The 13021-nt window shown below is 44.0% G+C and overlaps 1 protein-coding gene across 1 annotated transcript in view; it reads left to right on the plus strand.

Annotated features, from left to right (window-relative positions):
* Window positions 1–976: 976 nt before the first annotated feature.
* ADCY10 (adenylate cyclase 10) overlaps window positions 977–13021 on the plus strand; it is a 76644-nt gene continuing 64599 nt past the window's right edge. The window contains exons 1-5 of the mRNA XM_070496982.1: window positions 977–1174; window positions 2910–3006; window positions 7144–7232; window positions 9540–9731; window positions 12172–12290. Of these exons, the coding sequence (XP_070353083.1) occupies window positions 992–1174; window positions 2910–3006; window positions 7144–7232; window positions 9540–9731; window positions 12172–12290 (680 nt within the window). The 5' untranslated portion in view covers window positions 977–991. The remainder of the gene's footprint in view (window positions 1175–2909; window positions 3007–7143; window positions 7233–9539; window positions 9732–12171; window positions 12291–13021) is intronic.

A 13021-nucleotide genomic window follows, 5' to 3' on the forward strand; every position in this document is an offset into this window, starting at 1 on the left:
TGGTGTCAGCTTCTGCCCTGCTCAGCTTTGTAAACTTAGAATTCTGAAGTGTCAGAATTATCCAATTAACTGTTTCTCAGCTTTCTTTAGGTTATTCAAAATTTCCAAGTAAGTTAAATCTTCTGTTGAACGAATCAAAGTTGTTGTAATACTGCATATCTAGTTAACACCTAGAGAGTCTGATGTTACGGAGAATGATGGGGACCCAAACGTTTCATGTGCATCTTGACTGGTTGTCAGAGAGGGGTGCCAGGACCTTTTCTCTAATGAGTCTAAGCACCAGCGCGCTTCAGAGGGAGGAAGAACTCTATCGGGAAATCAGCGCAGCAGATAAAAAAGCAATTTTGATTGTGCTAAATCAGTCGTTTAAAAGAAGCGTGTATTGTCTATGGTTCCTTTATACATACGTTTTGTGTACATGTCACATTTTACAACATTCTGTCTTCTGTGGCTCGGGTACCAAACCCTTCCGCTCGCAGCGTGAAAGGAAGCAGAGGCCGCCTTGTCAGGACTGTCAGAGCGCCTACTCCTCTCCCCCCCACTGCCGCTTCTCCTCTGGCTGTTGCCTGAAATTCGACCTCCAGGGTTTCTTTTCAGTTCAAGCCTCAGTCTCTGATAAAACGGAAATCCTCCCCAAATAGAAGTTATTGAAGTTGTTCTTGTTGTTCTCTGTTGCCCTTAGGTATAAACAAATTGAAGAAAAGATAAAATAACTTTGAGGACTAACAGGGCCAACTAGGGAGATAAATGTCACAAAAAAGGCGAAAACTAGTAGCCAACTTTCTAGCTTTGGGAGAAGAGGAGTTTTGGAAGGCGCAGGCCTGGAGGAGGCATTCTCTGATTCTTATGTAAAATTCCAGACAGGAGATTTTGCTTTGAGATAGTACAGTCTGATTTTTCGAAGAATCCCTGCTGCTGGGGGGGCAACTCAGAGCTTCCCGTGCACCCATTGCTTGCCTCCTTGCCAGGCCTGTCTGCCGGTCACATCACCATGTTGGTCTTTGGAGACGAAACACGCAACTACTTTCTGGTGATGGGCCAGGCAGTGGACGATGTGCGCCTTGCACAGAACATGGCGCAGATGAACGACGTCATTCTGTCACCAAACTGCTGGCAGCTCTGTGACCGGAGCATGATTGAAATTGAGAGGATTCCAGACCGGAGAGCAGTTAAGGTAGGTGTGATGCTGCTGCTGCAGAGAGTCCTGTCGTCTGTGCCAGGGCCCCGTCAGGAAGGCCACGGGGAAGGCAGGTTCCGGGAAGCTCCTGGACGGGATGCTCAGGTGGGGTCAGTCTGGGTTAGACCCACGAGGCTGTCGTCCAGACGCCTCCTCTGGGAGGGGCCAAGGCTGGCTAGCTCAAGAGAAAATGTTTAGGCTTCTCTGTGATAACTAAGGATGTGAAATTTGGGTGTTGAGGCCTTTTAGGGGACTGGCGTCCTTGCTTAAAAAATAGAAAGGGTCTCCTGGCTATTCTCCAGGAGCAGAGGTTTATAGTTTCCAGGGCTGCCATTGGCCTTCTCTTTCACTGCTCAACACCCTCCTAACTCAGGGCGAGACATGACTGAGCATGAGGATTGGAGGCACGCCGGGGCAGCAAAGGCGAGTGAGGGAAGAGAGACTTTTCCTGTGGCCTTGCCCAGTAGGAGACACTGGTTACGTTGAAGACTGACCATAAGCAGAACTGTCCTTGGAATATGGCCAATTAGAGAAACTATGCTCTGAGAGTGGGTATAGGGGAGGAGAGCTATGCCGCTAGCTGAACCAGGAATGGGACTACACGGCAAATGGAAAGACAAGATGGAGAGTCCACGCAGACAATGGCAAAGATGAGAGGCACTCCTACACCGTACCTCAGTCTACAATCCTTATACCCCTCCAGTACGACCCTCACACTCACTTTTCCGGTAGTATGCATCCAGGCTGTGTGACCTAGCTGGCTGACAACAATGCCCTGTTTCCCAGCTTCTCCAATCATTCCTTATGCCTTTAAAAATTGTTTTAATTTTTAATTAATTTTAGATTCACAGAAAAGTTCAAAAGTAATACAGAGTTTTCATATATCCCTTATCCAGCTTCCCCAAATGTTAACATCTTTCATAACCAGTGTGCAATAGAAAAATCAGAAAATTAACATTGGCACAGTACTATCCTCCACTAATTAAGGGCCTTATTGGGATTTCACCAGTTTTCCCAGTAAAGTCCTCAGTGGGGTGCTCCAGGATTCTATCCGTGCTCTCACACTGCGTTTTGTTGTTATTTTTACTTAGTCTCCTGCCATCTGTGACAACAGTTCTTCAGTTTTCCCTTCTCTTTTATGACCTTGACACTCAAGAAGAGTATTGATCAGTTATTTTGTTGAATGCCCCTCCATTTGGTTTTACCTGATATTTTCTCATTATTGGACTGTTATCCATTTTGCGGGGCAAGAATACCACAGAAACGAAGTTGTGCCATTCTTTGTGTATCACATCATGGGGTTCATGATCTTAATAGGAATCTTATTACTGGCGATGTTCCTGGTACCCTCTGAGGCATCAGCCCCCTTTGTGCTTTCACACTTATAAGAAAGAAATGGTTTACAGGTTAGCCAGGTTTTATTTGAATTAAAATGTTATGAATGAAACAAAAAAGAAGAAAGTTCTAAGAGTGGAAAAGTATACAGGCTAGCCCCCTGGAATGGCGCTCTGTGTATGTATGAAGGCTGAGATCTTGACAACTAATTGGAGAAATGTTTAATGCAACCACATCCAAATTAAAGACCTTCATTGCTGAAGTATGCCAGTCTCTGGCGATCGTGTCCTGGGCCTTCAAAAGCATACCGCCTGCCCTTGCTGCTGAGAAATTACATTCGGAGGACCAGACAACCCTCAGAATAACCAAAAACTTCTCTCTCTTTTTTAAAATTTAGGTGAATTTCTTAAAACCACCCCCTGCTTTTAACTTTGATGAGTTTTTCACAAAGTGTATGACTTTCCTGGATTATTATCCTTCTGGTGACCACAAAAGTAAGTACCCTCCATGGACAAGGGCCTTTGCCTCTACCAGCGGTCGGTAGAGTCATATACCAATGCCAAGGGTTCCATTACAAGTGGCTGGCCGCCTCAATGCAGCTCCCGGTCCTTAGCACACACCAAGAAGAACTCCCTCTCATTCCCCACGACAGCAATGCTCAGTACAACCCTCCTCGGGGCCTCTACCTCTCCCTTGGCAGTGGCTCCTTTCCCTCATCTCCCAAACATTTACAAGACTCCCCCCTGATGAAAGAAAAAATGAACCTTCTGTGAACCCTACTTTCCTCTCCTAACCTTCACCACCAAACTTCTCAGAAGAGTAGTTTGTATGTGTGTGCCTCTTCTTCTATCCTCTCATTTGTTTATTCACCCAATAAGCACTGATTGCTTGTGCCTGAGGGAGCATGTGCTCACCTACTCTTCAGTCTAGAGCCTCTGACATCTAGCTTCTATCCACCTCTCCTCCTGTCTACTGAGACTGTTTATGCCAAGGCCACTAATGGCCATCAGCTTGCCGAACCAGGTGACCTCTCCTCAGGCCTCATCCTAGGTGGAGCCTTAGATTACTCCCTTTTTCTGAACACTACCTTCTCCTCTTTCCTTGGGTTCAAGAAAATTCTTTCCTAGTTTTGCTTCAACCCCTCAAGCCATCCATTTGTCAGTGCCCTTGGCTTCATTTCCTTCCCATTTCTTGAATGTTGGTGATTCCAGAGACCTCTCCTTGACCCTCTAGTCTTCCCTACTCACCTCTGGGAGAACCATTTATCCATACTTCCTTATAACTCCCACAGGGCTGGGACCAGGGTGAGGAAAGCAGGAGCCTAGGGCACGAAGTGTAAGGAGCCACTACTCTCAAGGTTTTGCGTGTGGCTTGCCTCACCCAAGTCCCAGCCCTAACTGCCAGATTTCAGCCCTGACTTTTGTCCTTAATTCTAGGCTCATAAAAAAACTGGCTATGGGCTATCTTTGCTGGATGTCAAACATGCACTCCAACATGAACATGTTGTTAAAAAATGATTAAAGAAGACGTTTTAGGTGATACAAACAAACTATATTTAACATTTCTTGAAGTGGACAGTCTCCTTTTGGAGAGCTACAAAATGGGGCAGAAGAGAAGAAGCTTTTATAGGATGCAGGATAAAGAACAAGGAAGAGACAAATGGGAAATATCTGGTTGGCTGGGGCCACAGTCAATCTTGTTTGGTGTGAGAAGGCCCAGAGCTGGCTTGGCGTGTGGTGATTGGCTGACTGGATATTCTGCGTTTCTGGTCAAGTGGAGCATTCATAGGGACAGGAAAGTTATCCAAGTTTCAGTTTGCTGACATGGCACCTTGGCAGAGAGCAGAGATTTATTTCATCTTGGGCCTAGAAATTTATTTCAACAATGTTTAAACTCTAAGCTACTTCTCACTTAGAGTTTCCTAAAAACTGCTTCCTCATCCAAACTAGAAACTTCAGAAACATCTCTGAATGATTCTTCTGTCTCATCATTTCTGTATAGGTGTGGATATCTTGACCATTACAAATGGAAGTTTGTACTTTTACAAAGCTGCAATAGGTAATGGGCTGGGAGAGGGGCCCAGGGAGGAACTGTGGGAAAATTGACTGGGAAAGGCTGGGAACCCAAAAGCTCCAGAGTTGGAGAAAGTCTAATGACACTCCTTGCGCACTATGCCATCCCATCTCCTAGATCTTAATGGTACCTTCGATTAAGGGCTTCCTCAGTCCTTATTTGGGGCACCGTAATACCGTAACGTAATTCTAGCACTAAGCACCTGAAGCTGGATATCATAGGTTGAGTCCTCCACAAACTCCCCTCTCTTCAGACGCTAGCCGCCAGCTCTGGGATCACCAGGCCACCTTTACTTCTGACAAACTGGCTAAAACCCAAGGGTTCCCACACTGCGCTCAGGGTCAATAATTCTCAATGATGACTCACAGAACTCAGGAAAGTGCTGTGATTATGATTATAGTTTTATTGTAAAGGATACAAATCAGGACAAGCCACAGAGAGAAATAGGGTGAGGTCTGGGAGCGTCCCAAACAGGAAGCTTCTGTATCCTCAGGACACATCTCCCTCCCTGCACATCAATGTACGGCTGCCAACCAGGGGAGCTCACCCAAGATTTGGGTGTCCAGAGTTTTTATTGCGGTTTTATTAAGGAGGCATGATTGAATTGAATCATTGGCCATGAGATGGAACTCAATCTCCTGCCTGCTTCCCCTCCTCAGAGCGGGAGGTCAGGCTCTTATCACCTGGCTCAAAGCCCCAACCCTCTCATCACGTGCTTGGTCTTTCCAGCATGACCAGCCCCTATCCTGAGTCTTCTCATTAGCACAAATTCAGGTATGGTCCAAAGGGCCAACCGTGAATAACAAAGACAATCCAATTACTTGGAAAATTCGAAGGTTTAGAAGTTACCTCCCACGGGTACCAGGAAGAAAGACCAGTCAAATTCTTTCTTCTACAACTGGCTCACATCCATCTCCATAAACCATTGCCACAGTAATGATCTGGCCTTTACAACTCCCACTCTTTCTGAGCTCCTTTCCTCTCTCCACAGTCTGCTCAGTGTCATTTCTTCTTAGTCTCCAATACTCACATGAGATTCCAGCCAGGCTAGCGTCTTCCCCAGGTCTTTAACCTACTGTGCTCATTCTTGACTTTAACCTCCGCGGTTCCCCCTGCTGGGCATGCCCTCCTCAATCCTTCTAGTAAAATGCCCTAAGTCAATGCAAGATGCAGTTAAATTTCTGGTTCTCCTGTGAACTCCTTTCTGATTAAACCAGCTCATACTGACCACTGCTTCCTCTGAATCTCTCTGGTCTTTATGATCTGTTAGCCATTTGGCCTAACTATTTTTTTCTATTTAATTTTTCCTTACGCATTATATTTGAATGTTTAATCAGTAACTGCCTCCAGGAAAAAGCCCAAGTTTCCTTATTCCTTTTTATTCCCACATAGTGCCTAGCATGGTGTTTCGACTATACCCAATAAACACTTTAAAAGTAAATTTGCTTCTTAATTTATATCCCTTTCAGACTCTATTTTTATTTTTCATCTCATTTTTTTTTCACATTATCATTATTCCCTGCTGAAAACCTATCATCATTTCTTTCTCCCTTATTTTTGATTTCTTCAAGTTCATTCCTACCACCTCCTATCAGTTATTCCAGAGTGTGGAGCTCTCAACAACTATAGTGAAGGGAACCATAGAGATAAGGAGATCCCACTGCTTTCTTCCCAGATGAGGGAATAAGAGACAATCAGGAAGTGAGGTGACTTGTCCAGGGTTACACAGTGAGGTCGTATTAATACTGGCTCAGCACAAGGTTGACATAAGGGAAGCCATATTGTAGAAAAGAGACCATATTGTAACTTTGAATGACTTCTGATTCTTATTATCTTTAAACTAAATCAGGGTATAGGGCATTTCTCCGGTCTCTGCATATCTAGCAAAACAAAAAATTATCAGGAACTAAGATAAGATATCTGTCCCACCTGATGACCAGATGTCTGCTCCACCTGGAGACCAGCCCCCTATATAACTTGGCCTGTAGTCTTTGTTCTGTAAGACGGTTCTTTTGGACATTAGTCAGCCATCTTCCCCCTGGCTAGCAAGCTGTATTAAACCCTTTCTCTCCTACTACCTACCCCTCGACTGTTGGCATGTCTTGCGGCAGGCAGACAACCTCCCTCGGGTGGTAACAGTATCATACCTGGGATCAGAAGCCAGTCTCCTGAATCTTACTCCTGCTGCTCTTTCAACTCTATCATCCCCTTCATTCTGTCACCATTGTCCTCTACTGCCATCCCCTCATCTGTCCATTCCCATCACCTGTGACAATAGTTTTGGCTCGAGTCTGGAGGTGAAAACTTCCCCAAGTTCCAAAGTGTGACAACAATTAGAACAGGGTTTTGAGCTACATGCAACAGAATTTTGGGAAACCAGCAATCTCTAAGAACTTCTCACTGGATTTCCCTTGGCCCTATTCGGCTACTAGGTGTCCCAGAGTCCTTTGACTGAACTATGAAGACCACTGCCCAAGGGCATGGGGACTGGGAGGCTCCACTCTCTGGCACTGCAGAGCCAAGCCTTTCTGAGCCTGCCCCTCCTTCTCCCCTCCTAGACCTCCTGAGGCTTGCATGCACGCTGGAGTCAGATCCCGAACTGGAGTTGTCCCTACAAAAGTATGTGATGGAGAGCATATTTAAGCAGGTATTTTTGCAATTTTATTTATTGGCATTTGGGGTGTGAGGGATCTCAGACAGCTGGAAAGATCAAGAAAACCAGTAGCTAGTAAAATGTTTCATTGAAATAAAAAGACACAGGGCTGATGTTCTTCGTGTGTAGGTAACTATAAAATGTATTGTTCAAAACAAAATACCTTGAAGAGTTAAAGGGGGCATTATTCATAATTACACTGTGACAACAGGCGTAAACTAGGACTGTGTTGTCTTATACAGCTGGGCAAACTGGAACTGTCCCAAGCATAGAACATATGGTTCCCCTTCTAACATGCCACGTAGCAGAAAGATAGCAAGCGGATGAGCACTGGAACTCTGATTCTCTAAATCACTTGCACAGGATCTTAAGCTTGGAAAGTCAACAATGCAGAAAACTCGAGCTCTCAGAACTGCCTCCAACCCCTAAACTTTTCTCTTTTCATTTGCTTAGATCTGGGCTCTCTCAAGCGTATTAATCTGTGTGAATTGTAACGACTTCTCAGCGCTCACCACATGCCAGACACTCTGCTCTTTCATGTACTTATTCTTCACAGTCCTCAGTAGATCTTTTTATCCTCATTTTATATACGAGAAAACTGAGACCCAGAAAGATGCCAGGAACTTTTCTGAGGTGGTAAAGTAGGAAACGTAGATAGTATTCTATCTGAACCTTGCATTTTTTGCACAGGCTATACACCCTCCTAATATATGCCTGTTTAAATCCTTAATCTCATCAAAATGCAGTTGTGTCCTGGAGGAAATCTTTGTAGGACAAGCCTGAGCAGTGGACAGCTGCTTTCACGGTGTGGGTTGAAGACGTATCAGAATGCACCCCTCCACCTTCAGCCCAACTGAAAAACACCACCTCTCGTGCCTGCGTTGTCAAACTCTTCCACAGTTTGGAAGCTCAAGAAAGCTGCGCCCTTCTTCCCTCCCTCCCTTCTAGAGATAGAACACGTTTTGCTTCTTCAGCTGCAGCCAGCTGAGAGCAAAGTCTGCAGGAATGAGATGCAAGAGAGACTCCACGAGTCACTAGGACACTGGTGGGTGGGAATAATGAACAGTGAGTGAAGAAGCACAGCTAAGGGGGCTGAAAGGAGTCAAAAAGACAAACCTTTCACGACTTTATCAAGGCCTGCCCCTGCACCCAAAGAAGAGAGATGCAGAGAGATACCGTGGTTGCATTTTCCAAGCCAAAACCCAGAACACACGGTCTAATAGAATAATTTTTAATTGTTTAATTTTTTTGACAGATCGACTATTTAATAATTAATATTTTTATTTATTTAATGTTAATTACTTATTTAATAGATTTGTTTGAAAAATCAAAGAAAATCACTATAGTGGTTAGTTAGAAATTATTAAATAATCTTTTATGAAAAGAATAAAATTACGTGAGACCAGGACTGTCTTAGCCAGTTAGGAAGCATGGCTGCGGGATTCCTTACACACAATTTCCTCTTTCATCCAGAAGATGTGTTTCATATTGTCAGCGGAGAATCTGACGCTTCTGTGCTATTTGGGGGAGAAAAAAAATGCAGTGATTTTTTCCCCTATTGGTTTGCTATGCACTTAGTTTAACAAAATTCAGGATGATGATAGGCAGGGATAACTTGGGAACACTCTCCTTTCCTCTCCCTGTGCCTGCTGTGGGCAGGCTTGGAGAGAAGAGGGAGCTGAACGAAATATACCACCCAGAGAGGCAGGGACGGGTGACAGACAGAATGTCGGACAAGGAGCCTGGAGATTCGGGTTCTAGTTTGCTGCTGGCTCCCTGTATAACTGTGGGGAACTTGTATTATTTCTCCATGCCTCAGTTATCTAGTCAGTAACATGGGGGTAATCTGATTTCATTTCATTTGAAGATAAAGTGGGATAGAATGTGGAAATATTCTGGAAGTTTCCAGGTTATGAAAATATATGCTTGAATTACATAGCATGCTATTCTTATCCCTAAATCGTAAGAGAGCCAAAAGGAACAGTGGTTCTTTCTCTTATTGTGATGGTTCATATTGGCATAAGGGAGCTAGCAGTTGGGGCAGGAGAGTGGTTGCTAGCCAAAAATTAGCAAGTACGTAAATTTCCATTGGAAGAGATTTTGATAGCGCATTCCATTTCCATCTGCTCGACTTGGGGCTCCCTCTGCCATGTTGTACCTCACACATTCCGACTTCAGCTTCCCCAGAGAATCTCAAAAGCCTGGCTCTCTCCCAGTGATACTTTCGGGAGGGGGTGGGGTGGTGGTGTGAGAGGATTCACTGCCAAGGACGCCTGCTGAGGAAAGCTCTCTCCTTTGCAGATTGTTGACAAACAGCTTCCTGGTTATTTGTCTGAGCTTCGCCCAGTGACAATTATGTTTGTAAACCTATTGTTTAAGGACCGAGAAAAAGCAGAAGTCATAGGCACAGCCATTCAGGACGCCTGTGTGCACATCAATTCTGTCCTGAGGGTCTTCCGAGGCCAAATCAATAAAGTCTTCATGTTTGACAAGGTAAATATGAACTAAGGCGTGGGAACCTACCAATAATTTAAGGCTGACATTTATGCCTACAGACATGGGTGAAAGAGAGGGAATAGACACTTTTAACCTAGAAATATCACTCCTTATTTATAATTATAATAATAGCTTATGTGGTGGATGTGGCACTTACTATGTGCCAGGCATTGTTCTCTACCCTTTACATATTTTATTTATTTTACATATTTTAATTCATTTCATCCTCATGACTAAGAGGTAGGTGCTGTTGTCCTCATATTACGGATGAGGATGCTGAGGTAGAGATGAGGATACCGAGACAAGGCAAGATTAAGAAACCCAGGTGGTCTGGCCTCCTGGTCTGTGCTCTTAACCGCTGTGCTTGACTAGCTCTCACTATATGTATACCTCCAGCCCAGCATACGATGCATCTCCCGGAGATTTTAGATCTGGTGTCTAGTAACCATCACATCTCAGAAGCTTGTTTCCAATAATCCCTACCTGCCACATCTACACCTCCAGTGTACCCTTTCAGTTTCATCGGGAGTAGAGGGTGGGAGGGGTCACCTCTAGCTCCTGGGTGCTTTTAATCTACTTGTAACCAGTTTAGAGAAAAACCATGTGATTAATAAATTACCACAGAAGTGCTAGCAAGACCTGATTCCCCATCCCAGGTGGTTTGTCTCTTAAAAGCAGAGCTCTTAATTACTACCCCCCACTCTCTCATTCACTAATTCAATAAGCATTTATTGAGCATTTTGTAGAAGGCTGAAAGCTAAGGGCGGGTGGCAAAGATGCGTAACTCACCCACACTGCCATACAACCAGGCGGAAAGAACTAATTCTGTGCAAGAAAAATAAACTCTGTGCTATGAGAGTTCTGAGGGAGCGGTGGCTTCCAGCCTGGTGCGCTCTGGTCCTTTCTTCCATGTTCATTTATGAGTATCATAAGGAAAGAGCATAGAATCTAAGAAAACAGTCTTTAGTGACTTGCAGACATGGCTTTGGCAATTCCAAGCTGTGTGACCTTAGCAAATCATTGAACTTCTCTGAACCTTGGTGTGTTCATGAATCATAATATGGATATTATTTGAATGGGGATAGTATTTGCCTCAAATGATCATTGAAAGTTTTAAAAAATATATTACGGAAAGCACCTGTTGCAATGCCCAGCTCACAGTCATCACTCAATACGTGAGAGCCACGGTTCTCGCTGCTGAAGCGGGTCAAATGCTCACCTAGCCAAGCCACTAAGCAACATTTCCAGGCAAAGCAGATCCACTGGTGCTCCCAAAGGGGGGTTACCCTCTAGCGTTTCCACAGACCCAGAATCAGGGCTCCCCTCTGATGTCAAGACAGAGCCCAGTGGCAGTTAGGATCTGACGCTTGGTCAGATTCTTTTTGGAGAGGGTTGAAGAAATTGAGGCATTTTACTGTTCTTTTGCATTTCATCAGGTTATAACATATCTATATTCAAATTTTTTAACCCATTGCCTTTTATTTATTATGCTCTTTTCTTACGGACAACAGCATCTGACTGAGTTCATTTTTTAAGTGACTGATAATAAAAATGCCTAGCTTTAGAGTTTAATCTCATTTTGGCAGAGTTAAGTTTATGCCAAGAAAACCCACTCCCAGCTTAAGCCTTTACCCATAAGAATAATAACAGCGTTTGAAAAGAACTTACTGTTTACAAAGTGTATATATATATGTATGTATAAAACATTGTTTACATTATATATGTATACAATGTTATATATAACTTTACATAATACAACATTAAGTATACAAAGCACATATACTATAACGTGTGTGTGTGTGTGTGTGTGTGTATACCACATAAAAATATACATAATATATAATATACTATATAAAGTATATATACTATAAAGTAACTTATAAAGTATATACATATATATGTGTGTGTGTGTGTATATATATACATAACATTAATCCTTTTAGTAACCAAAGCAACTTTGGCAGGTGTATGTTACATCCATTTTCAGATTGATAAACTGAAGTTCATAGAGTATAACTGGCTGATCCATGTTCCCACACTTGGGAAGGGGTCTGAGAACACAGACTTTCTGATAACGGAGCTGGCGCCTTTCCCACTGCTCTGGGCTGCTTCTTAGACTTCCACTTAGCACCTTGCGTTACACGGTCTTGGACACAAGAGAGGGTAGACAGGAGGTAGAGAGGGTGCACACAAATAGCTCGGTACAAGCCATTATCTCTGGAGCAAAAGCAAGCCCTTCTTGGATTCAAGACCTACCATTGGTGATGCACTAGAAGTTATGCGAAGTTTACTACGAATAAAATAGGTATGAGAGAAATCATGATGAAATCAGATTCAGAAAGTGCATATTTCTGTGCCCCCTCCACTGGGCCTTCTGCCTGGTCCAGTTTAAAGCTCACCATCTACCAGCTGTGTTTGCCAACTCTCTCCCTCACAGGGCTGCTCCTTTCTCTGTGTCTTTGGTTTCCCTGGGGAAAAGGCACCTGACGAATTCGCTCATGCCTTGGAAAGTGCCATGGATATATTCAGCTTCTGCTCTCAGGTCCACAAAATCCAGTGAGTGTTGACCCTGATCCCACCTGGTGGTCCCTGCCCCTTTTGTAGGATAGGGGGAGACAGGACAAGCACCAGGGAAGGAAAGCAGAGAGAGCTGTCCTTGACTGGTGCCCTTCTGCCTGCATTCATTATTCATGTAACGTACAAGTGGAGTGTGCAAACCCAGCCCTGACGCAGTAAGACAAGAGATGATAAAGGCGAGTCTGAGGAGGGGCATTCCTAAAAAGTCAAAATGTGCCCAGTTAGCAAGAGACTCTAACAGAGTTGTCTCTACTTCTAGATTACTTCTTGGTAGAGATGGGACTCCCAACTCCGTGTTGGAGACCTGAGTTGATTTTTAATAACTGGGAGATAAAATGAGTCCTTGGGTTGGAAGTTTATATATTGATCTGGCCTCAAGACCCCCCTCTCACAGTAAAACTGGTAAGAAGGTAAAGTTTACCATGCCCAGCCCTGGCCAACCAAGAGCGCAAAGCCCTCAGGCTCCCTCTCTTGAGCACCTCAAGGACCTGGACCTGTGGCCCTACTCTGGTCGACCCTAACAGGTATCACTCCCTTGTCCTAAATATTTCCACCATCTCAGCCTCTTGGCATCAATATATGCTGCCATCCTCATGTATTAGCAAAGTGAGATTTGATGCCACACACACAGGTAACTCTTAGTTACTTCCTTTCAAAAGAATGGCTTCGTTCCTTCTAGCAATAGCAAAGATAATTGAATTGTTTACAAC

Source organism: Equus asinus, chromosome 25 (genome assembly GCF_041296235.1).
Source record: "Equus asinus isolate D_3611 breed Donkey chromosome 25, EquAss-T2T_v2, whole genome shotgun sequence".
Lineage (NCBI taxonomy): Eukaryota > Metazoa > Chordata > Mammalia > Perissodactyla > Equidae > Equus > Equus asinus.